Genomic DNA, 25,125 nt, shown 5'->3' with positions numbered 1-25,125 from the left:
TGTGCACATTTTCAGTCTTATTTAAATTAAGACTTCATCCTTGCTCCATAAAATAATACACTTTACGATCATGTATTACAGTTGATTCTCACACCTCTTTGTCCTATATATGGACTTGCTGAAATTTCCGAATTGTTTAGACAGGGAGTTAAAACTTAAAACAAGATTTCTATCTCTGGTAGCTTTGAGGAAGGATATAATTTAATGTTTATAGCAATCCATGAGAAATTCAATCATGAGTTAATTAAACTGTAGGCAGTCATTAAGTATTATTTATTCTTTTGAGAAGCTTGCCAGTAAAGCACTTATATATATTAAATTATAGAAAGTAATAAGCAGGGAATGATTTGTCAGGCAGAGTGAGAGAAGCAGATTTAACTTGGGCAATTATGCAGAAATGTGTTTTTCTTCTGTGGCCTGAGCCTTGCTTCCTGCGAATCCTAAGAGGGCAATAGGAAGCCACCGGAGGATGGTAATCCCAGCACTGTGGGTGCGCTGAACCTCCGGCAGCCTAAGAGTCAAGCTCTTAAAACAGTGCTTCCCGTGGTGATGCCACTGCCTTGTTAGCTCTTCGACATTGCATAGTATCTTGTCTCATGATGTCACTTCACCTCACTCATTAGTTCCGTTTTGGAACCACACCCAGTGCTCAGGGCTTACTCTGCATTCAGAGATCACTCCTGGCGGACTGAGAGGACCATGTGGTACCAGGGATCAAACCCGAGTCCGTCCTGTGTGAGGCAGGCACCTTACCCACTGCACACTCTCTCTGGCCCACATCATGTCATGTAGAAAGCTTTCCATTGTCCTCGGACACAGCTAAGCAGTTGGTAGGCCCACTTAACTAATGAAAACCTCAGCCCATCCATTTTGGGGCAAAGCTGGTAACAGGAATAGCTCCTACCTTAAATTTTGCACCTTGTTCAACTGGACTGCAGCAGTGACAGACCGGAACGGTCTATGTAGCTGGCTAAACAGGCCCAGCTATCGGGGGCCCAGCGTCCTGGGCTCTGTTGCAGGCAAATGAAACCAGGATGTTGTTCCTCAGAAAGTACTGTTGTTTTCAATGCCAGCACCCCTCCCGAGTATACTCTGGTAGTTTATCTAAGCCGGTTTTTTCACGCCATGCTTCCTCCCACGGGTAGCACAGTTTCTGGCTTGGAGAGTTGCTCAGTAACGTCACGGGGTCTATCAGAGGCAGAGAGAACGTGATAGTACAGCAGGCATGGTGCTTGCCTTGCACATGACCAACCCAGATGTGATCTCTGGGTGCCCCGTCTGCTCCCTCGATCCCCAGCGGAGTAAGCCCTGAGTACCACCATGTATGGCCCCAAACCAAAAAATTTTAAATTCCAACAGGTAAATAACAATTTGAACTCTCAGAATTTTCTCTAGCAAGAGTCCTAGGTGGCCAAAGAGATAATAATACAGGAGGGAAGGCCCTTGACTTGCATGAGGACGACCCTTTTTCAGATCCCTTGTGCCACATTGGTTCCTGCACACTACCAGGGGTCACTCCTGAGCGCAGAGCCAGATAGAGGAGTAGCTCCAGCCACTGCAGCGTGTGACCCCCAAATCGTTTCGGGAAAGTGTCTGTGAGCGGGGAGTAGGGATAACAAGTGAAGGAAATAGAACTTTGCAAGAAGAGCCAGAGGCACCGCAGAAATAGCCTAGCGGGTAAGGGCCCTGACATGCACACGGCGGCCCTACTTTGATTGCCCCGAGCTTGGCCAGAAATAAGCCCGAGGAACTGCCAGATGTGGCCCAAGCCCTCTCTCCCAAAAAAGTAAAATAAAATAAATACATAAAAAGGGGGCAAGGAAAACAGTCCAGAGGCTAGTGCACATACCAGCGTGTGACAGTTGCCACCATGATTGTTCAAATCCAGACACTGTATTTGGTCTCCCAGCCAGGCTCAGTATAACTGAGCACAGAGCGTGATGTGGCCAAAAAAATTTAACATGAACAGTGACTTGGGCAACCCAGTCTTTTCTTTGGCCACACCAGCATTCTCAGAACTTGCTCTCAGCTCTGCACTCAGGGATCACTCTTGGTGACTTGGGGGAACCTAAGGGATCCTGGGGATTGAACCCAGGTCAGCCATCTGCAAGGCAAGCACCCTTGCTCACTGTACTGTCGCTGGGCCCCTCAGCAACCCACGCTTGGACCCCTCCCACTCAGATTTCCTGTCTGTTCTCTCTCTCTTTCCCCTTTTATAATAAAATTGCATGGCTTTTGCTTTTAAAGAAATAGAGGAGGTAACTTTTTAGAAAGGTTCCTCTTGGTCCCAAAGAAAAGGGCATGTCTGGAGCTGGAGCAGTAGCACAGTGGGTAGAATGTTTGCCTTGCATGAAGCTGACCAGGGTTCGATTCCCAGCATACCATATGGTTCCCCAAGCACCGCCAGGAGTAATTCCTGAGTGCAGAGCCAGGAATAAACCCTGTGCATCACCAGGTGTGACCCAAAAACCAAAAAAAAAAAAAGAAGAAGAAGAAGAAGAGGCATGTCAGAAGATCTCTGCTCCAGCTCTTTTTGTGTTTGCAGTGGTCTTTATGAATTATTGATAACAGCACCATGATGCTCTGACTTAATTTGTTCGATAAATATTTCATCACTGTTGTAAGTAACCTCACGCCTCTTACTTTTCAAGTGTGTCTTGTAGCTGGGTGGACGAGGTTAGGCACTTAATATTTACTGGGTTTATAGCAAGAAAGGACAAATAGTGGGTCAAAAGAAGGAGGGGTCACCTCTCAATCAAAAATAGAGTGCAGCAAGCAACGGGCTCCCACTGAAATCGAAGCAGTTTTTCCAGGGAAACACAAGATCTGAAGTAGAGACTTGCAGCGTCCTGTGCTCCTGGGATCCTGTGTTCAGTGGGTGTGTGATAAACACCCACATGGTCTCTCCAGAGTGCAAGGCCAACCACAGCAACGACTTTCGAGCACTTCTTCCTTCCCACCATCATTTACAGCCCTCCTGGGGTCACTAAAAGCCAGGAATGGCTTCAGGATTAATGATATTTGATTTAACTCCATTTACTCAGCTCTTTGCTTTAGAAATGGGCTTTATGTTTTTAAATTTAATTGCCTATTATCAGTTGTAGACGATTCAAAACCTTTTTTCCTGTATACTTTACTCGAGTTTTAATCAAACTTCATAAATTATTAGCATGAATAGTTAAGTAAAACATAAGTGGTTTTTTATTATACCATTTTCCCCCTGTCTCTGAAAAAAATTCTCTAACCTAGAACATTGATGAAAATGGTGGAGCGTCTGCTTCCTTTCCTTGACAAATTGTGTAGATTTGGGTCTAAATCTAAAATGCTTTTTTAATTGAGGGGGGATTAATTTGGGGGCCGTAGTGATGATACTCAGGGATTACTTCTGATGATGCTCAGGGAACCATGTAGGATCTGGGAATTAAACCTGGGTTGGCAGCATGCAAGGCAAATGCCCTTCCCGCTGTACATTCTTTCAGGCCCCTCAGTCTGAGGTCCATTTTGAATTAACTTTTGTGTATGGTATGAGATAGAGATCAGATTTATTTTTTTTGCAAGTAGCTGGTTAACCGGTTATATCAGCACCTTTGTTGAAGAGGCTTTCCTTGTTCCACTTAATGCACATACATCCTTTGTCATATATTAATCATCCATGTATCTGGAGGTTTACCTCTGGCTCTCTAATCCATTGGTCTAAGAGTCTGCCTTTATTTTATTTTATTTTATTTTATTTTATTTTATTTTATTTTATTTTATTTTATTTTGCTTTTTGGGTCACACAGCGATGCAAGGGGTTACTCCTGGCTCTGCACTCAGGAATCACCCCTGGCGGTGCTCAGGGAACCATATGGGATGCTGGGAATCAAACCCGGGTCGGCTGCATGTAAGGCAAACGCCCTACCTGCTGTGCTATCGCTCCAGCCCCCAAGAGTCTGCCTTTAGGCCTTACCACACAGTTTTGATTATGAGAGCTTTGTAATATAATTTAAAACCACAGAGAAAAATCTCCCAAATTCTTTTTCTCAATATTGCTTTGGCTATTTGGGGGAGTTGTTATAGCAGGTTTTGTTCCTTGTTCTTAAGTTTTATAATGCTATGAAAATTTTGATAAGGACTTTGTGTTTAAAGTTGTGTACATTTGGGGTTGGAGCAATAGCACAGTGGGGAGGGCGTTTGCTTTGCACGAGGCCAACCCAGGTTTGAGTCCCAGCATCCCATATGGTCCCCTGAGCACCGCCAGGAGTAATTGCTGAGCGCAGAGCCAGGAGTAACCCCTGTGCATCTCCGGGTGTGACTCAAAAAGAAAAAAACAAAACAAACTAAAGTTGTGTGCTTTGGGTTAGATGATGATTTGGTGAGGGTAGGTGGGTTTGCTGCCAAACCTGACTGCTCAGGGGTCGCTTCCGGAAGTCTTGGGGGACCATAGGCAGTAACTAGGATCATACTGGGGTCTGCTATAATAACATTCAAAACCTGCTATAGTAACATTCAAAGCAACTGCCCTGTCTTATCTCTTCAGCCCCTAGGATAATAATTCCTGTTTGGTTTGGGAACCATGCCCAGCAGTGCTCAGGGCTTACTCCTGGTTCTGAGCTCAGGAATCATTCCGGGGGTGCTTAGAGGATGACTCAGTGTGCTGGGAATCGAACCTGGGTAGGTAAATGCCCTACCAGCTGTACTATCACTCTGGCCCCAAGGATAATTATTTTAATGATGTTAATTTTTCCACCATAAACAAGTAATATGTTCCATTTCTTTCTGTTTTCTATTTCTTTTAACAGTAATTAATAGTTTGCCTTGGGTAAGTCATTTGCCTCCTTTGTTAAATTGATTCACAGGTACTTGAATTTTGCGGCAACTCACTTGTGAATACAATTATGTCTTTCATATCTTTCTATTCTACCTCATTGTTTGTATATGGAAATCAATATGATTTCTGTATATTGATTTGTAGCCTCCACTTTATCATACTGTTGTGTCTAAGAGTTATTTAATGAAATCCTTGAGTTTTTTCTGTTTTTACTACATTATCAGTGGCCGATAGAGGACACTTGCCTTATATGTGTCTGACCGGGTTTTAGTCCCCAAGCCCCACCAGGATTGACCCCTGAGCACAAATCTAGGAATAACCTCTGAGCACAGCCAATCATGGTTCAAAGGTGTAAAAACAAAAAATTACCTGGAATAATAATAATTTAGTGGGTTTTTTTTTTTTTTTCCCAATTTGAAACCCTCATAGCACTATTTTGTTTGCTTGTTTTGCCTCCAGGATTTCTAACTCTACTGTGAATGGACAGTTTTGACCTTAGAGGGAAGGATTTCAGGTTTTCACTTCCTGAGTAGGACATTAGCTGCATCATTTTGATATATAATCTGTGTGTTTTATTTTATTTTTACTTGTTGTTTGGGGGGCCGTACCTGGTGTCTCTCTGATCCTGTGCCAGCATTGTGCAGGGAGCCAGTGCCCTTCCGGGTACCAGCGCGGCCTTCTGCATGCACAAGTTGTCCTCCGCCCCTCAGCGCTCTCGCCTACCCCATTTGCTGTTTGTTTCTGTTTGGGGCTACACCTGGCAGTACTCAGCTCTGCATTTAGCCTTTACTCCTGGCAGGCTTAGAGGGCCATAGGGGTTACCTGGGTCAAACCCAGTTTTACCCTCTCCACGGCCAGCTCCCCACTCGCTGTACTCTCTCTCCTGCTCCTGCTTTAACCCACCCTTCAGGATGATGAAATTGAGGCCCAAAGAGAGTAAGTTCTTTACCCAATGTCACATGAATAGTAAGTAGAGCTAGAGTCCAAACCCGGATCATTGGACTCCAGAACCAATAGTTTTTCTTTGTTTCTCTTTATAACTAAACAAAATGTTATTGAGTTTTTAATTTGAAATGTATCATTTGTCAGGTTGAACTGATCTCAGATTATCGCTTAGATGTTTAAGAATTAAACAAGCAGTATTTCCTTTTTTTCAGTTTTAGTTTATGTGTTTAAGATCTTATTAGAAATGTTCATATACATGATGACCTCTCAGTGTCTGTGTTGCAAGCTGTAATGCCCAAAAGTAGAGAGAGAGTATGGGGAATATTGTCTGCCATAGAGGCAGGGGGAGGGTAGGAAAGGGGGGGTATACCCGGGATATTGGTGGTGGGGGAGTGTGCACAGGTGGAGAGAATTTGGGGTACAATTGTGAGATTGTAATCCAAACATGAAAGCTTTTAACTATCTCACGGTGATTCAATAAAATTTTAAAAATGAAAAAAAAACCCACAAATGTTCATATACAATAGAATTTGGCAAATATCAGCTTGTTCTAGATATTAGGCAAAGTATAAAAATCACTTGATTGTAATCTTACACCTCTATAAGCAGGTTGGATTATCTAATTTTCAAACTTTCACAAACTATAATATTTTTATAAGTAGTTATTGATGAATACCATAAATTAGTTAATATTTAACATTTATATTCATCATGTACCCTTCCTCCGTACCCTCACAATACAGTTTTACCACCAAAGTGGACTCTAGCATTTAGATCATTACTAAAATGTTTTGTTGGGGCCAGAACAATAGTACAGCTGGTAGGGGCGTTTGCCTTACACACTGCCAAACCAGGTTCAATCCCTGGCAACACATATGGTCCCCCAAGTCCTGCCAGAAGTGATCTCTGAGCCTAGAGCCAGGTAGTAAACCCTGAGCACCACCGGGTATGGCCAAAATCCAAACAAACGAAGCTTTGTTCTGTTTTAAGGTAATTGGCTTATTGCTATAGTTAATGTGTAGCCTAAAGTAACTCGGATAGTTCAGATTTAGCACCATTGAGTGGGAAAGAGAGCACAATGGGTGAGGCACAATGGGTGAGGCACTCGCCTTCCCACATGAGAGTGGGGTTTGCTCTCCAGCACTGCACGGGAACAGTTCCTTCTGAGTCTTCTCCAGGAGAGTGACAATGTGGCGCTCTCTTGTCTCATAGTGTCTCAGCGACCATGATTTTTCTACGTTCCTTGATTCTCATCTTGTATGTGTCAGATCCCTACTTCTTAGTGAGTTTCCTGCAGAAAAAGCTAGGATCTGTTCCTTAATTTTACTGAGTGTTGTGCAGTTGCTGATGAGTTTTTCAAATACGACATTGAAGTTCTTGGGCTGGAGTGATAGTACGGTGAGGAGGACATTTGCCTTGCACATGGCCAGCCTAGGCTCAATCCCAGGCACCCTGTATGGTTCCTTGAGCCCTGCTAGGAGTGATCCCTGAGCACTGAGCCAAGAGTAAGCCCTGAGTGTAGAATGACATTACTTTGTCCTTTCCCTCCTTGCCACAAGTAGCTTGTTCCAGTTTTCCCCGGAGTTTAGGCTTACCCCAGTCACACCCATCGAGGTGTTCCCGAATCTCTCCCATCCCTTTGTTTAGCTATAATCACTTCTCCATGCTCTCTTCCCCAAAAGAGTTAATCTGAGGCTTTCCCTTAATCTGACTCTGCTAATTTGTAAGGTCAGAACTTCCTAGGATACTGAATTTATATTACATAAGTTAATATTGCCTTTCTCCTCTTCTTTTGCCTTTTGAATAATTTACTTTAAAGCTATGTCTGTTTTGTATAGATACAAGAAGACAATATTATGTTTTTATAACTTGGGAATTAATTGGCCTCGAATATTATTCCCTCCCGGGCATCTGCTTTCTCCACTTAAGCCTCAGTTGCCCTCAGTTCCTAGCACCCCAAAAGCAGGGTCCCAACGAGGGACGGGAAGGATCCAGGGCAAGCGGTGAGTTATGTGCTACCCTGGCATCGAGATGGGCCTGGCCAAAGTGCCTAATTCTTAACTATAAATTAAGAGCTTGATCATAGACAAATGCTGTCATGATCCAAAAGTAATGATGAGACTAGGACCCTGCCAGGGATAGGAAAGACTGATCTGGCCTGAGCACTGTAGTCTGAGATTGAGATGGCCCCAGGAGAGCAATTCTATAAGCTTTAATGTATCTCTTATTGTGTCCATACAAAATAATTAATATTATGATTTCTTATATGTTTGCTGGCTGAGGAGAAGAGAAACACATTCATGGGACTCCGCCCTTGGGTGGATCCTCCTGCTGAAAGAGAATTAAGTCCTAGGAGAAGCATCCCCTGAGGGAAAGGAACCTTACCCTATTGATGGTGACCACACCTAGGTGTAGACCCCAACCCCCTCATGCGAGAGATTTAACTAGGCTGTAAGAGTGACCCTTCGTGTTTCAGTCTAGGTGAAGACATTGACCAATTTCCCAAGAGGTTTTGGAGTATACTCCATTGCTGCAGTAGACATTGGCAATGCAGGCCGTGCTCACCTCAGCCATTGAGAGGCTTGAGTCAGAGAAGGGGGTCGAGAGTTTTGGAGGGGCAACTGCTGTAGGAGGGAGATTGAGCCAGAAGATTTTTGTATTTGCTCCTCTCCATTGTCACCAAGTTGAGACTCAGGATCTCGGGGGAGGTGGAGTTCCAGAAGCTAATAGAGGAATATGTCTGCAGGACAAGTCGGGGCTACAGCTAAGACGCGGCCAAGGTTGGAAGGATGTGGAGTGGGAAAGTACATTAGCTTGGGTCAGAGAGGAAGCTAGTCCTGAAAGGAATGTCCACTAAGCTAACAGCTACGGTCTTAAATGTTTTCATACTAAGAACATTAGTATTACTAAATTATTTCCCCCTTAAAGTTCTTATATTTTAGATATTCTTTTTTAAAAAGCAAAGAATAAATTTTAATGAAATTTTAAATAGCAAAATTACTATAGTTGAAAGTCACGAACACAAAAGAGAAAGAATGTGAGCTGCATGTCTGTAGGCCGCCTTGGAGAATGGGACAATGTCGGGGGTTGCCCGGCCGTGGCTGGAGCCTGGCCTTAGTGTCTGAGCACTTACGCAGCGCCTTCTGCCCTTGACTGCCCTCATTCCTGGAGGCGCTGAGGTCCCAACCCAAAAGATGAAGTGAGCAAATCCCGCCCTAGGGTTCTGGACAGCTGGGAGTGCATGCAGAGGGCCTCACTTGGTGCCAGGCCAGATGTTCAGTATGTTTGTTATTGTTATTCGTACTTCTGTTCTCGCTACGGTCAGGACATTCTCCCCCTTACCTGTCACCCAGGACAGCTGCAGTGGGGGAATGGCGTGGGTGCATGGTGGGCGTACGGTGAGAACCAATTATCCCGCAGACTGAAATGACGCTTGGTCCCCTGCTGCTTGCCTTGGAGCCCGTGGAGGTTCCCCTCTTTGGATTTGGCTCTGTGTCCCGTTCGCTTTGCTCACTGCACTTGTTGCTGTCGTTCTAGCTCCATGAGAGCGGCTACGATGCTGGCAAAGCCCTGCAGCGCCTGGTCAAGAAGCCCGTGCCCAAGCTGATTGAGAAGTGCTGGACGGAGGACGAAGTGGTGAGCACAGCCGGGCGTTCATCGGGGTGTCTCTCTGCCACTCGGGGACGGGAGGGATGGGCCCCCCCAAAGACTGTCTCCTGTGTGGACAGTGCATGACGACAGCAGGCGAGGAAAGAACCCTTCAATCTCGTCACCATACAGAAAGGCTTGAGCGTCATCCACTTGGGTTCCACAGATAACGGGAAATAGACTTTTTCCCTTTGAACTTTGCGGTTCGGTGTTGCATGGTTCCTTCTCTGGCTTTGTGCTTGGGAATTGTTCCCAGCGGTGCTTGGGATTGCACTGCCAGGAGTCAGACTAGACTGGCTCCGTGCAGGGCATGTGCCTTAGCTCCAGGACTGTTTTGTTTTTGTTTCCTTTTTTTAGGGTTTGTTTTTTAGATTTTACATTTGGTGTGGGGAGGTAGTCCATATGTGGTGATGCTCAAGTTTACTCCTAGCTCTGCACTCAGGAACTACTCCTGGCTGCTCAGGGGACCATATAGGATGTCAGAGATTGAACCCGGGTATGGAGCATGCAAGGCTAGCACCTTACCCACTGTAATATCCCAACTCTTAAACTGCATCTGTGGCCTGATGTTTGGAAGAATTTCCGCAGATATCAAAGAAAGAGAAAAAATATTATTTTCTTTTTTTAAGTAAATTTTGTAAGTTTATTTTTCATACTTAAAAACGGTGGCTCAAAGTCACAAATTTATTAATGTGCATCTCTGAAGGCCAGAGCCTAAACGCAAAGATCTCAGGGCTGGGAGGGTCCTTCTGGCCTCCCCGGCTCTGGTTTTCTAGTGCTTAGAGGACCATATGGGATGCCGGGGATCGAACCCGGGTCGGCCGCGTGCAAGGCAAATGCCCTACCCGCTGTGCTATCGCTCCAGCCCCAATTTTGTAAGTTTTTTAAAGTAAATTTTGTGCCAGAAAGATTGTACGGCTGATAAGGCACTTTGCCTTGCAGGTAACTAACCTGAAGTTATTCCTGGCACCCCCTGTGGTCTCCCAAGCACTGCCAGAAGTGATGTCTTACAGAGCCAGGCATCAGCTCTGAGCACACCCTTCCAAAAAGGGGGTTGGAAAGAATTTTGGTTGTTTAGCTGGTTGGTATTGGTTACAGGGCCCTGCGGCATTATAGAAGTGGATGGGGCTGGAGCGATAGCACAGCGGGTAGGGCGTTTGCCTTGCACACAGCCAACCCGGGTTCGATTTCCAGCATCTCATATGGTCCCCTGAGCACCGCCAGGAGTAATTCCTGAGTGCAGAGCCAGGAGTAACCCCTGTGCATCGCCAGCTGTGACCCAAAAAGAAAAAAAAATGAAGTGGAGGCTGTTTTCAGGAGCTACTATCAGTGGGCACGGGTGGGCACTGAGAGGAGAGGGGGGCATGGGGACAGCAGGCAGTCGGCCTGCACTGAAATGGCTCAAAAGCTTTCCTAGTCCCTTAAGACTAAATTTTTCATACTTAGGATGAAGTTGCTGTTACTGTTTTTATTTTTATTTGTTTGAGGGTCACACCCAGCAGTGCTCAGGGGTTACTCCTTGCTCTGCACTCAGGAGTCACTTCTGGTGATGCCTAGGATCTCATTTTATTCGACCATGTGCAGGGTAAGCGCCCTCCCTCCTGTACTATCTCTCCAGTCTGCTCTTGCTATTTTTAACAAGCTTGCCTATGTGTTGGAGTATGTATATGTGTGTGCATGTGTGCACACGTGTATGTGTCTGTGTCAGTATGTGCACGCACATGCACATACTTCACACCCAGTAGTGTTCAGAAGTCACTTCAGAAGGTACAGAGATTTGAACTTGTGACCATTTGGTTACAAGGCAGGTACTCTAAGCTTGGCTCTATTCCTTGGGTACAGGAAATTTTGGGGTTTTTTTTTCCCCATTTTGAGGCTGTAGAGATGGTACAGTGCAGTGGGTTGGGCACCAAGGAGCTTAGGTTTATTGAGTTACTCCCACAACAATGCTCCTAAGGCACACCCAATTCCATCAAGTACTGATAATTCTATATTGCTTTTTTGTTTCCTTTATGTCACTTGCATGGTTCATTTAGCAATGTCCATTTTGTATAGACACAGGAAGACGATTGGTACTATGCTTTTATAACATGGGAGTTAATTGACTCCAAATAATATTTATTTCTGGACTTCCATCATATTTACTTGATTCAGTTGCCCTTACTTCCTAATGCCCCCAAAAGGAGGGTCCCAACAAAGGGACTGGATGGGCCCAGGGCAAGCAGTAAGCTACCCTGGCATCAAAAAGGGACAAGCTAAGCACCATAAGTAAAATACATTAAGAGTATGGTCATGGGACACATTCTGTCATGACCTGCTGAGGTTGGGAAAGACTAACCTTCACCTGGCCTGAAGACTGTGGTCTAGAATATACAGCGAGATGTCCTCAGGAAGAACCAGCCTCTAAGCTTAATACATCTCTTACTGTGTTCATACAAAATGACTAGAAATATTATATGAGGTAAATTTACTGTGATTGTTTAAATGGATTTCTAGCTGCGGAAAGGAGGAAGCAATACTCCCTGGACCGAATCCCGCCCTTGAGTGGGTCTCCTAGTAATCTGGAGTGCTGACCCCTCAGATGAGATTTTGTCCTTGAGTTAATTCCCTGGAACTCCCCCTGAAGGAGGGGCTTTCCCTCTGTTTATTGTCAGGACAATGTTCAACCCCATCTGTGTGTATCCCACCCTTCAGGATTGCTTCATAACTGTGCAGGAAGGGGAAAGGGGACTGGAGAGGTGGGAACTAGGGGGACTAGGAGCACTGTGTAGAGGACTTTGAGTCTACAAGAGTAGGATGATGGAACTTTGATGACTGGCCTAGGACCAAAGCTACGAGTGCAGTTGTACTGTAAGGGAGAATTGGACTACGCTGGGGAGGAGAGAGAATTGGACTACGACCAGCCTGGAGCGCGGGTCTTGTTTCTCTCACTCCCCTGGTCCTTCATCTGTCGTCACTGTGAGCCGGCCGTGGGAACGGCTCTGTCACCGACCGCTTGTGTGCCATGCGCCCGTGCCTTTTTCTAGCGAAAACTCACAGTCAGCCCCAGTTGGATCCTTGGCACCCCATAGGGTCCCCTGAGCACTGCCTTGAGATTCCTGAATACAGAGCCAGGAGTAACCCCTGAGAATTACCAGGTGTGGGCCAAAACCAAAAAAAGAAAAGAAGCTGTCTCGGGCAGGCACACAACTTTGCCCCTGGCGGTCCATGCCCTGAGCAGCGGGCCTGGAATGTGCTTCACCCCATCCCCCTCTATCCCTCCTCCCCACCCCCTAACAAATGTTGGCTTCCCTTCCCATGCTGCTTTTGTGGGGACTTAAAGAGATGGTGGGGTGGAATGGGGATTCTGACACCTAAGAAAAAAGCTGGTTTTATATTGAGAAATGAAACTTGACTGATTAGAGTGCTGAATGAGGACTGGAGCCATAGTGCAGCAGGAAGGGCCCTTGGCTTGTACACTGCTGACCTGGGTTCAATCCCCAGCATCCCACTTGGTCTCCTGAGCCCTGCTGGGAGTAAGCCCTGAGCACTGCAACGTCTTGCCCCAAATCCAAAATAAATTAATAAAGTACTGAATATTCTGGGTGAAGAATGATGATCCTTAAGCCTTGTGTGTTGGGCTGATTTTTTTATTTGTTTTTGTTGTTGTTTTGCTTTTTTTGGTTTTTTTTTTTTTTGTGTGTGTGTGTGTGTGTGTGTGTTTTTGCTTTTTAGGTCACACCCAGCGATGCTCAGGGGTTACTCCTGGCTCTGCACTCAGGAATTACTCCTGGTAGTGCTCGGGGTACCATATGGGATGCTGGCAATCGAACCCGCGTGCAAAGCAAATGCCCTATCCACTGTGCTATCACTCCAGCTCCTGGGCTGATTTTTTGATTATTATTTTTTTCTTCTTGTGTCAGTCTGCAGTTTGAGAAGTGTTTGGCAGCCGTCCAACCCTGGGGAGCATAGGGTCAAATGGTCCCCTTATAGGAAGTTAAACTTCACTTTCTCAAACCTCGAGTGAAGGAGAGACAATAATTGATTGGCCAAAGGAAGATTCTGATAAATGTATCCACATCAGATCTTTATATAGTTTATGTGACAAGATGCCTAACCCCGTAAGACTGTGCCTGTTTGGAGGCTGGCCTTGACTGTGAAAAAATGCCAGTTTCGTGAGTCTGAGAGATAGTATAGTGGGTAGCTTGCTTGCCTTGCATGTAGCCAAACCAATGTTTGATCCCTGGCACTGCATATGATCAATCCCCTGAGCTCCATAAGAAATGCTCTCTGAGAGATAGAGATGTGGTTAAGGCACTTGCTTTGCGCTTGGCCGGCCCAGTTCCATCCCTAGCTCGCACCAAATGTTTCCCCAAGGCCTGCCAGGTGTGATCCCTGAACACAGACCCTGGAGTAAGCCCTGAGCAACGTTCATTGTTGCTAAGTGTTGCCTAAAAACGAACAAAAAAGTTGGTTCAGCATATGCAAACCCCTGCTGCTGAATTCCACATTATTTTCTCACCTAAGAATCACAGAAATAACAAATGTGTCCAAAATATAAGAATAGATGAGAATATGGGCCTGCGTTCCCTATTTATTCGGCTCAGCTTTCTATGTACTTGGACAATTAGTTCTTTCTAAACTCCCTTATCTCCAGGATGTCCATCTGACCTAAGATCAGCTGATTTGACTACATTGTTGTTTTACTTTGCACTGAGGTGAATCAAAAAACAAGTGAGAGGGTTGACTGAAAGTGCCTGGGGTGGATCCCTCGGAACCTTTTGCTCTGGCAGGCCCCGGGCTCTTGGCAATCCAAACCCTGCTGTTGCTCAGGCTTCTGCCTGCCCACAGCTGTGTTTGTGTTCTCGACTGGCAGAACCAAACCCTCTGCCCCTTGCTCAGACCTCAGTGTGGCCATCACCAGCTGGATTGATTGCCCTCATAATTTGTTAAACTTTTTTTTATTTGGTTTTTGGGCCATACCTTTTGTAACTGTGCTCAGGAGACCATAGGGGATGCTGAGTGCTAAACTCAGTTGTGCTGCTCATCCTCCCTGCTGCTCTGGGAAGCGTGCCGTGCTGGGGCTCCAGCCTGGGCCTCCGACTTGCGAAGCATGTTCACTAGCCTGAGTCACTGGTTCTTAGGCTCAAAGCTGTACACTAGGAGGCCTGCCTATCTTGTCTTTCGTTCTTTTTTTTTTTTTTTTTTTTTTGGTGTTGTTTTGGGAGCACAAAATGGAAGTGCTCAGGGCTTTTTCCTGGCTCTGTGATCAGGGATTACTCCAGGTGAGGCTGGGGCGGGGGGTGGGGGTGCATAGGATCGAACCAGGATTGGCCGTATGCAAGGCAAGAGCCCTATCCGCTTACTATCTATCACCCTGGCCCCAACATGGTGGAGGACTTTCATCTGACACTTCTTAGTAATTCCTGACAATTTGAGTATCGGTAGTGTCTTTTTTATTTCATTTGCTGTGGAACAAAGATACTTGGAATCTTGCTGAACTGAAGCCTGATCTGTGTCCGTTTCAGTTCAGTGACATGGTGCGCTAGTGGTAAGAAACACAGCAGAGCTGGTTCCGTGGCAGAGTCTTTACCACCAGCTAAACTTGGTCAGAGTGTATTTAAAAAATATTTATGGAGCAATAATGTAATACTGATAGAGCAAATGTTTTGCATGTGTAAGAACCTGGCACTGAAAGAAAAAAAAATACTGAGTCTTATTTAATACCAAGGATATGAGCCAGAATGGAACCACAGCTGCCAGTTGCTTTCTTCCTGTGGTTTTGTTATTGGGCCATACCCAGTGGTGCTCACTTACTCCTGGCTTTGTGCTTAGGGATCACTCCTGGCAGGTTCCAGCACCATATGGGGTGCCGGAGATCGGGTTGGCCATGTGCAGACAAGCACCCTGCCCACTGTACTATCTCTTTGGCCCTGCCAGTTGCATTTTCAAGTTGCATTGATGGACTGCAGAGATGACTCAGGGCTGGAGCAGATGCTACATTACTAGTTTTTTAATTAAACATGATGAACGCACTTATCCAACACAAAAGCCCTGGACTGGACTGGACCTGATAGAAAGGATTAAGTCACTCTTCCATGCTCTAATAGTAATTAATTCTGTTTGTTTATTCATGCAGACCAAAGTTAGCATTTGTTGTGTTGTTACTTACTGATCTGGGATTCCATTGCTGCTAGAGGCTGTGCTCCTTATAAGCATTCAGCTGTTGATTATGCAGCTCTGAGGGTGCTAATTGAATTCTTAAAATTCAGGGCCTGCAGGGGGCTGGAGCGACAGCAAAGCAGGGAGGGCGTTTGCCTTGCATGTGGCCGATCCAGGTTTGATTCCCAGCATCCCATATGGTCCCCCAAGCACCACCAGGAGTAATTCCTGAGTGCAGAGCCAGGAGTAACCCCTGAGCATCGCTGGGTGTGACCCAAAAAGCAAAAAAAAATAAAAATAAAAAAATATTCAGGGCCTGTATGTTCCTTGTAGAGTTTGGCTTGACTTGCAGGGTTCAAAGATTGAGTAACTCCACTGAAACCCATTTCACTCCCTTCCCTTCCACTTGGCCATGTTTAGGGATTTTTGGAAATTCTTGAATTTGGGGTGAGGAGGGTGAAGGTTGGGTCCACACCCTGTAGTGCTTAGGGGTTATTCCTGGTGCTTTGCTCAGGATTGACCCCTGGCTGTGCTTTGGTGACCATATGCAGTGCCAAGGATTCGGAAGGGTATTGGCCTCCTGCAAGGCAAGCATTTTACCTTTTCTAGCTCCGGAAATAATTTTCCTCTAATTCCGGAAATAATTTTTCCTCTATCCCTGAAACTAGTTTTCATGTGGGATTAACTTTCAGCAAAAAGGCAGGTGTTTCATAAGGTTGTTGTAGCATGCTGAGGTTCCTGTCAGGATTGCAAGCAAAGGACCAGAGGCTAGAGGGCCGAGCACAGTGGAAATGTTATTTGAGGAAGGGAGGGAAGGAGAGCAATGCTGGGCCATGGGATTTCCTAAAGTGGGATGGCCCAGGAGGGTGAAAAACCTTTCACATTTTCTTAAGTAGGGGGATGGGTGGGCACACTGCACTGGGTGTAAGACCTGCGAGAGGGAAAGAGGCTTCCCCTTCCACACCCAGCCCCTCTCTGGCATTCCCCTCTCTCGCTAAGCGCACCCTGCTGCGCTCCTGTCTGTATTGCTCCAGCAAGGTGAAGATTTGTGCCTCCCACATGTTTCCATTTCATCTTGGGTCACTAAATTTTTTCTTGCAATATGCTTCTGTCTAAATAGTTTATGCCAGTTTCGATGTAATGTTTAGAGGTAAGCATTCTCTAAGCAAATAAAGAGATGAATAAATAACTCTGAAATTTGGTGTTCCCAGCCTACACTTGGCACTTCTCAGGGGGACCCTGTGTGCCAAGGGACTGAACCCAGGTTTCCTGCATGTAAAGCATGTCTTCCAATCCCAGTGCATGTGCCACCCACCCCAATTTTTATCTGAAACTAGTAGTTAATACATGGTGGCAATGAACCTTAAATGGCAATAAACATGAATTTACAACTCCATTTAGCATACACATAAGTGAAATCCTTTTAAAATAGATATAGTGTGATGAAGTCATTTTCTGAGTGTTGGTAATCCGATGACCCAGCTTGGCTGGTCAAGGAATCCTACACGTAGCCCTTCACCTGGGGGCTTTCACTAGCGACACTTCAGGCACCTTTGTCCTGCCCTGGCTGAAGTACTTGCTCCAAAGAACATTCTTTTTGTTTTTGTTTTGTTTTGTTTGCTTTTGAGGTCATACCCAGAGATGCTCAGGGCTTACTCCTGGCTCTGCACTCAGGAATTACTTCTGGCGGTGCTGGGGGGACCTTATGGGATACCGGGGATCGAACCTGGGTCGGCCGCAGGAAAGGCAAAGTGCTACCTGCTGTACTATACTCCTGAGAGAGAGAACATTTTTTTCCATCCAGGCCTCTGGATGTGCCAGAAGACAGAGCTGTGTCCTGGGGCAAAACCAGTGAATTGTATTGACTGTGCTGCAGCTGCAGCGGTGGAATCGCGCCAGCCACAGGCAGGCTCACCTGCGCCGGGAGGTGGCCCTGAAGCTCTAGGGGACGCAAGCGGGAGGCCTGCTGTCCCCACAGGTGGTGTCCATGGCTTGAGTCTCTGGTGGAGTTAAGCTTTATGAGAAAGGGGAATGTTTATCTGTGTACTCATTTTAGGAATAGAGACTTTTCAGAGTTGCTAGCCCTTCTGTATCCCGCAGAGCCTGTCATCCATCCCTTTCTATTTGTAAATTTTATGTTCATTTCCCCCTTTGTAGAATCATGGAGACACTAAAAAAATGTTAAAGCTTTTCCAGTCTCTTCTACTTTTGTGATTTTCAAGAAATGAGATTTTCAGAAATGAGATAGTGATGTGGGGCGGTAAGTTCGATCCCCAGAACCCACCAGGAGTGATCCCTGAGCACAGAGCCAGGAGTAACCCCTGCTGGATGTGATCCCAGCCCCTCTTCCCCCCACCCCAAAGAGAAGTAAAAGCAATGAGATGGTGGATTAAAAATCAGCTATGGGGCTTCAGAGTATAGGTTAAAGCACGTCTTGCAGGCTGTCTCCATTCAGCCCCAAACCAAAAATAAATAGAAGTAAAAGAAAAATCAATTTTTTGTGCAAAAGTTAATGTATGGCAATTTTGTCAGCTTGCAGAGTCTCCTGTACATCAAGCTGTCAAAAGATATTTCTGTATTTGGGCAGGGGGGAGGGGGCGGAGGTAGGTACACCTGGCAGTGCTCAGGGCTTACTCCTGCCTCTGTGCCTCTGGGATCACTTCTGGCACTGCTCTGGGACCATATGGAGTGCCCAGGATCGAACAGGACTCCATCGCATCTCGGCAAGCAGCCTAAGCCCTGGGCAGGATCACTCGGATTTCAACAGAGAAATGTATTTTTAATTCCTTTTGTCTATTTTTGGACTTACTCCAGAGCAGTTTTTGGTTCTGTGCTCAGAAGTGACTACTGACAGTGATCAGGGGACTGTATGGTGCAGAGATCTGAACTGGGGTCATCTGCATGGAAGGCAAGCCTTACCTTCTATACGGTCTCTCTGGTCCTAAAACTCTTGAGTAAATGGCCAAACGTTACAAGGGGAGAGAGATTTCAGAATTGTATTTCAAGGCTTGGGAGTTGGCTCTGAGTGTCTTGGAACTGTGTGTGTGTTGGGGGGGAGGGTGGGGCTCAAAGTGTCTTGGAAGTGTGTGTGGCCATCTCTTTCTCTCCCTTTCTCTCCCTTTCTCTCCCTCCCCACCTCTCCTCCTCTCCCCCATACGTGGTGCTGGGAATTGAACCTGGCTTTCTGCAAGGCAAATGCCTTTCCCCTGTTTTATCCTGCTGCCCCCACAGGTGGTGTCCATGGCTTGAATCTCTGGTGGAATTAAGCTTTATGAGAAAGGGGAAGATTTCTGCCCACCCTCTGTCCCAGTCCTTCTCTTTTTATATTCTTTTTACTGGGGGGGGTGGGTGAGCAGTCTGATCTCAGACATGCAAGCTGGGAAGACAGAAGGGCAGAGGAAGAGCAGGCTGTCTGAAAGGGTCTCTTCTCTGTCCCCGGCTGCGCATCCTGGGCCCATTCTCAGGGGTTCTTCTCTGGTCATCCTTGCTGTTCCCATCCTGCCTGCTTTCCCCTTGGCCCGAGGGAGCCGTGTCCCTAGGACTGGCTGTGTGCCGTGCAAGGGGAGCCCGGGTTTGATCTCTAAAACATGGAGTCGTCCTGAGCACTGAAGTGTCTGTGGACCAGAACCAAAAAGTAAAGTTTCATTATTCGCTCTCAGTAGATTTTGCCTCAGGATCGGCTCTGCAGTCCAGCCATGACCTTGCTGAGCAGATCCATCCGATGCGTTGTCTCACGCGCCCTAGACCGGTGGTCAGAGAAGGTGGTGGGCCTTCTTCCTCTTTTCAAGTGCTTCTTTAAAAATACTCATTTAAGATGTATTTCCTCTTAGCCTGATATAAAGTCATTGATAAATTGTCTGTCCATGGGAGCCCTGTCTGTGCAGTGTCGGAACCTGGGCACCGCTGGCCCGTAGCGCAGAGCCCCACAGTGAAAACAGGCACTTCCTAACATACTTCTCGCTGCTCAGGAGAATCTTTTGAAGTTAGTAATTTCTATTGGCCATTTTTTCATTTTTTTCTTGAAGTGGGGCTGGGGGGAGCATAGAAAGAATCTTCAGCTTGGAAGATTAATAAACCCTGGTGTGGCAGGTTATTGGAACCATGTTTTCCATCTCATTTTCAAGGGCGTGTGAAAAAATAGAGATAGCATACACTTTAAGCTGCACTTCATTTAAAAAATGAGATTAAGACACAAAGGGACTTCAGAGATTGCATTTGTTCTTTATTTTATAAACGCAGAGGATGGAATACCCCTTCCTTCTGCAGGGAGTCAGTTATGCTGTGTGTGCTGTAAAGATACCGTGTATTTTTGTACAGTAACATTGGATTGTAGGGTTCACAGGGTGAGAAGGGGTGCCCTGCAGGAGAGGAGGTGACTTACGGAAGCACTGAGCTTTTTGGGTACTCTTGTGTCCTAAATCTGAGCGTCTCTCTAGTGAAGTGACAAAGGGCTCCTTGCTGCCCTCTTCGAATCCAGCCTGTTATTTAAATATTCTTCAGAACTTCCCTTTTCTCAACACCGTGCATATGTATGCTGTGCCACACCGATGCTTCAGCGCTTGCTTTAAGACGTTTTTCTCCAGTACCTTCCTGTGGGTTGATCCCAGCGCATTTCCTTGTATGGGCAGCAAGGTATTAAGAAGCAGACTGTCCTGTCGAGCTGAGACAGCTGGGCACAGTTTCGTGTAGGATGGCCCTTTGTTATTGTTTACTGGGTTTACTTACTCAGTTGTTGTGATTTGATTTTATGTATTCATTTTCAGGCATGAGGCACACTCCCGTGCCCAGGCTTGCTTCTGAGCATGCCTCTGTGCTGTGGGGTCACTTTTGGCGGTGCTCGGGGGACCATAAGTGGTTCTGGGAGTTCTGACGAACTCCCCATCCCTGTTTTCATTTTTTTAACTTTTGGTTTTGTATTTTGAGGCCAGACCCAGCAGTGCTCAGAATCAACTCCTGGCTCTGTGCTCAAGGCTCACTTCTGGCAGGGCTCAGGGAACCTTCCGTGGTGTTGTTGATAAAACGTGTTCAGCCACTTAACTAGACAGGTGCCCTGCCTACTGTACTATCTGGCACTTGCATTTTATTTTTATTTATTTTCAGGGTAGTTTGTATTCAGTGAAAACTTGCTTTGAAAGGTGTGGGGAAAGAGAGAAGATGTGTTCAGGGAGAACACAGGTGTCTCCAGACTGGGAATAAGCAAAGACACATAGAAACAAGCGTGTGAGGTGTGTGTTCAAGTGTGAGCATGGACGTGAAGAGCAAGGCCTATTTTTGTTGTCTAAGTTTATGTTAACCATATGTTAATATATTATTATTGCATATGTAATATATAGTGTATTATACGTGCATATATAAGAATATGCAGCACTCGGGCCGGAGCGATAGCACAGCGGGTAGGGCGTTTGCCTTGCATGCGGCCGACCCGGGTTCAATCCCCGGCATCCCATATGGTCCCCCAAGCATTGCCAGGAGTAATTCCTGAGTGCAAAGCCAGGAGTAATCCCTGAGCATCGCTGGGTGTGACCCAAAAAGCAAAAAAAAAAAAAAAGAATATGCAGCACTCTTGGGGATGAGGGTATGCCCGTTCATAGGTCAAACCCAGGGTCCCAACATACGCAAGGCTTTGTGGGCTGCCGTTTGAGTGAGCCAGGTTCGCACCGGGTGGAAATGCAGTTATTCATTCTCCCAGTAAAGCACCCACAGTCTGGTGGGCATCGTTTTCTGTCCTGGTGATTTAGCAGTGAAGAAAATGGGAATGGTGCTGAGGGGCCTGGGAAATGGCTCAAAGGGTTGGAGCACGTGCTTGGCAGGTGGACATCCAGAGTTCAGTCCTGGCCACTGCGCGGTTCTCCATGTACTAGCAGGTGTGGCCCTAGCAGCCCCCGACAACACCAGAACAGAGCATTGAACAGTCGGGCTGCGCAGCTGGAATGGCCAGGAATGATGCCTGGGTTTCCTGAGCACTGCCTGGGAACACCCTTCATGCAAGAGGTAAAAAAATAAGTCGATGGATCTGACATTGTGGCGAGGAAGAAAATAGATTACAGGACAGAGGGCTAGTCCTGTGGCTCAGTGCTGGCCTTGCACGTGACCGACCCTGGTGTAGTCCCCAACCCCACGTCACCCAGGCACCGGGAAACAACAGAAATGAGAGGAGATGGCCAAGAGTGCTTGTTCGGAGAGGTGGCGAATGTGGAGAGGGCTGGCAGCTGCCTCTGCGGAGAAGGGAACGTCCTCCCTTAAACGGGGCTTTAGGTGCTGGCCCTGCATGTGGCTGACTCCTGTGCCTGGCACTGCCGGGCACAGGAGTTTCTTCTGCAGAAAGGCGCGCTGGTTCTTATCTCTTGCTGCGCCCATGTCCAGTGGCAGTGTTGGTGTTCGCAGTGAGGAAGCCTGGATTCGTGTCGCGGCTTTCCTGGCTGCTCTGCCTGCTTCAGGGCACTGGCCCTTTTCTTCCTGTTGTAGTCAGCTTTTGTCAGTCTTGGTTCCTGCCACTCTCCTGCCTCATCTTTGTTGTCAGCCTTCTAGACAACAGACACTGGATGTTTCATGGGAAGAAGGATGATCTAGCGCCAGGCGCCGCTGTGTCCACTATGTCTTACCTCAACCCTGTGTCCTCCTCATTTTAGCTCTGAGTCTTCTCTGAGCAGCTGGGAAAGTCTGTGAGGTGTCACAAAGTTGCTAAATAACTCTTCCCAAACAGGGACCTGGAGGCTGAATCTTAGTCATTTTCTTGTCCCAGCTCACTTAATGAATTAGGAGAACAGGACTTAGCACAATTGACTGTTCGTTTTTAATTATTTTTTTGTTTGTTTGTGGGCCACCCCTGGCAGTGCTCAGCACTTCCTCCTGGCTCTGCTCAGGAATCCCTCCGGGCAGGGCTTGGGTGCCAGGGGTCAGTCCTGTGTCGGTATTGTGCAAGACAGGCTCCCTGCCTGCTGGGCTGTCCCTCCAGCTCTGCTTATTTGTTTTGAAAGTGGGAGCTTTCAGTTTTGTTTTGCTTGGGGACTATTCCCAACTGTGCTCAGGGCTTACTTCTGGCTCTGTGCTCAGGAATCACCCTCGGTGGTTGGTACTTAGGGGGGACTTAATCCAGATCAGAAGCTTGCAAAGCAAGTGTTCTACTCACTGTGCTGTCTCTCCAGTCCAAATCGGGAGCTATCAAAAAATTAATAAGAGCTGGAAAGATGGTACAGTGGGCAGGGCACTTGCCTTGCATGCTGCCCACCCAGGTTTGATTCCCCAGCACCCCATATGGTCCTCTGTGCACCACCAGGAGTGATTCCTGAGTACAGAGCCAGGAGGAACCCCTGAGCATTGCCAGGGCAAGCACCCTTCCCTCCACAGTATTGCTCAGGCCTCTAATCTCCTTGTATGTCTCCTTGTATGTCTCTTCCTACTCTGTGCCAGCCAGCCTCTGGATTCTAACCTGGTTATTGACGGAAGTCTCCTCTAGATAAATCTTTTGTTCCCACTGTTGCTAGTGTATTCTTCTATTCAGTGTGTGTGGTGTGTGTGTGTGTGTGTGTGTGTGTGTGACACTTAGTTTCTTAGAAACAAGATTATAAAGTAACATTAATTCCCTTATCCTTTTGAGAAAGGGAATTTATTGCTGACTTTAGACTAATAAACTCCATTTGTTCTTTAATGGCTAAGATCTCTGCAGGCGTCCCCACTAACCTTGATAATTGCCTGACAGTGTGGCACCCTTGACTGATCTGGGCAGAGGGTGTAAATGAGCACTTGAGTCGGACATCATCTCCACAGCAGCTAGGAGGGCTGGCCGCTGCCCAGCTGATGCCTCTGCAGTGCCTGTGCGCCCAGCGGTGTGCTCTGCTGGGCAGGACTCACCATGGTGGCTTCTGACGTGAGCTGGTCCCTGTGAGGCACCGTGGAGGGTGGCGCAGATGTCACCCAGCCCAACTGAGAGAGGGTAACAGAAGAATGTGGATAGCCATGGCTCATACTAGCTCATGGTTCAATCTGAATGAAACTGGGGGGGGGGGATGACCAATTACTTAGCGCCTCCCTCAGTGTGTGTGTGTTTCTGTCTGTCTGGTTTGGGGGCTACCCAGCGATGCTCAGGGCTTTCCTCTTTCAGCATTCAGGGATCACTCCTGATGGGGCTCTGAAGACCATATTCGGTGTCAGGGATTGAACCCGGGTCAGCCATGTGCAAGACAAATACCTGATCTGCTGGACCTTATCTCTCTCTGGCCACCAGACCCTCCCACTGTGAGCTAAGAACTTTCATTTAATAGGAGATAAGAGACAGCCACATCTTTTTGAAGGGGGAGAACACAGGACTCAGGCAAAACCTGCAGTAGGGGGGCCTGAGACATCTTCCAGGAGTTAAAGTGCTTGCCCTGCCTTTGGCCACAATGGCTGGCGTGATCCTGGTTCCAATCCCTGTACCACGTGTGGTCCCCTACGTACTTCCAAGGTCACTCCTAAGCACAGTGCCAGGAATAGCCCCTATCACCACTGGGTGGCCCACAAATTTTCTAAAAAGCTGAAATGAATAGAGAGGGGAGCTGCTAGTTCTGTAACCTGGTTACGCATTCACATCTCCAAAAAGTCAGGTTTTCCTCTACGTTTGGGGGCCACACCTTACGGTGCTTAGAGACTTTCCCTAGCTCTGTTCTTGGGACTTGCTTCCAGCCCTGCTTGGGGCCCGTGTGATACAGGGCAGTGATCTGGGATTGACTATACAGAGGAAGTGCAGTAACCCTGAAACTATCTCTCCAGCCCTCCCTAGACCTTTAAATGGCCCTAGTGCCCACACTGCACAACAGACCAGAAAATAAAAACCTGACCCCCAAAGAATGGCTTGCTGTAATAGGCAGTGCGAGACTTTAGGTTGAATTCAGAGTGATTGTATGAGACACAGGTAGTTGACGCCGTTAGAAGTAAAGGTCTGAAGATGGAGGTGCAGGTCTCTGGCTGATGAAGTTCACCACTGAGGACCCTAGGCTGGAAGAGCTCTATTGCTGGCTCAGAGGCGCAGAGCCCCTAAGTTGCAGGGATCATGGTGCAGGGAGGAGCAGAGGCTGAGGGAATTCTTAAATTGAGGGGCAGAAATATGGACCAAGTGTTCGTCAGAGAAGAGGAAGCCTGTGAGTCAGGAGAGACATTTATACTGTGCTGCTTAATTTCTTCACCTTCATATTCAGTAGGACATGCAGAACAATTGCACATTTTAAAATGTGGGCAGAAGGGACTGGGGCTGTCCTCAGCAGAACTCGAGGCGGCTTGGCCCAGAGTCAAGATGCCCAGGCCTGTCCGGGAGTGTCAGAGAAATAACTGCAGAGTTGGGAAACCAGGACTGGGGGATGGTGTAGAGCTTGGATCGGGACACAATTAAGAAGAGGAGACAGTGAGATTCATGGCAGTGGGAGTAGTAAGCAGGAGACTTCGTAGTCTCCTAGCGCAGCTGCTGACCGTCGGCGATAGCTTCCGTAGCCGGCTGTTTGGAAGGAGGGGCGCTGAGAGCAGAAGACGCAGACAGCGTATCAGGAGGGCTGTGGGCAAGGTTTTTCTTGATCCTGGGAATATTGCCAAGAGAGAGACAAGATGGAGGG

General features: G+C 47.0%; 1 protein-coding gene across 2 annotated transcripts in view; it reads left to right on the top strand.

The window, feature by feature from the left end:
• RERE (arginine-glutamic acid dipeptide repeats) overlaps nt 1–25,125 on the top strand; it is a 399,605-nt gene that overhangs the window by 302,078 nt on the left and 72,402 nt on the right. For both annotated transcript variants that reach the window (XM_055137557.1, XM_055137558.1), the window contains one exon: nt 9,293–9,391. In XM_055137557.1, the coding sequence (XP_054993532.1) occupies nt 9,293–9,391 (99 nt within the window). The remainder of the gene's footprint in view (nt 1–9,292; nt 9,392–25,125) is intronic.

The sequence above is a fragment of the Sorex araneus genome, chromosome 5 (genome assembly GCF_027595985.1).
Source record: "Sorex araneus isolate mSorAra2 chromosome 5, mSorAra2.pri, whole genome shotgun sequence".
NCBI classification, from domain to species: domain Eukaryota; kingdom Metazoa; phylum Chordata; class Mammalia; order Eulipotyphla; family Soricidae; genus Sorex; species Sorex araneus.
The sequence above is the reverse complement of the archived record's forward strand: the minus strand, read 5'-3'. Positions and strand labels throughout refer to the sequence as shown.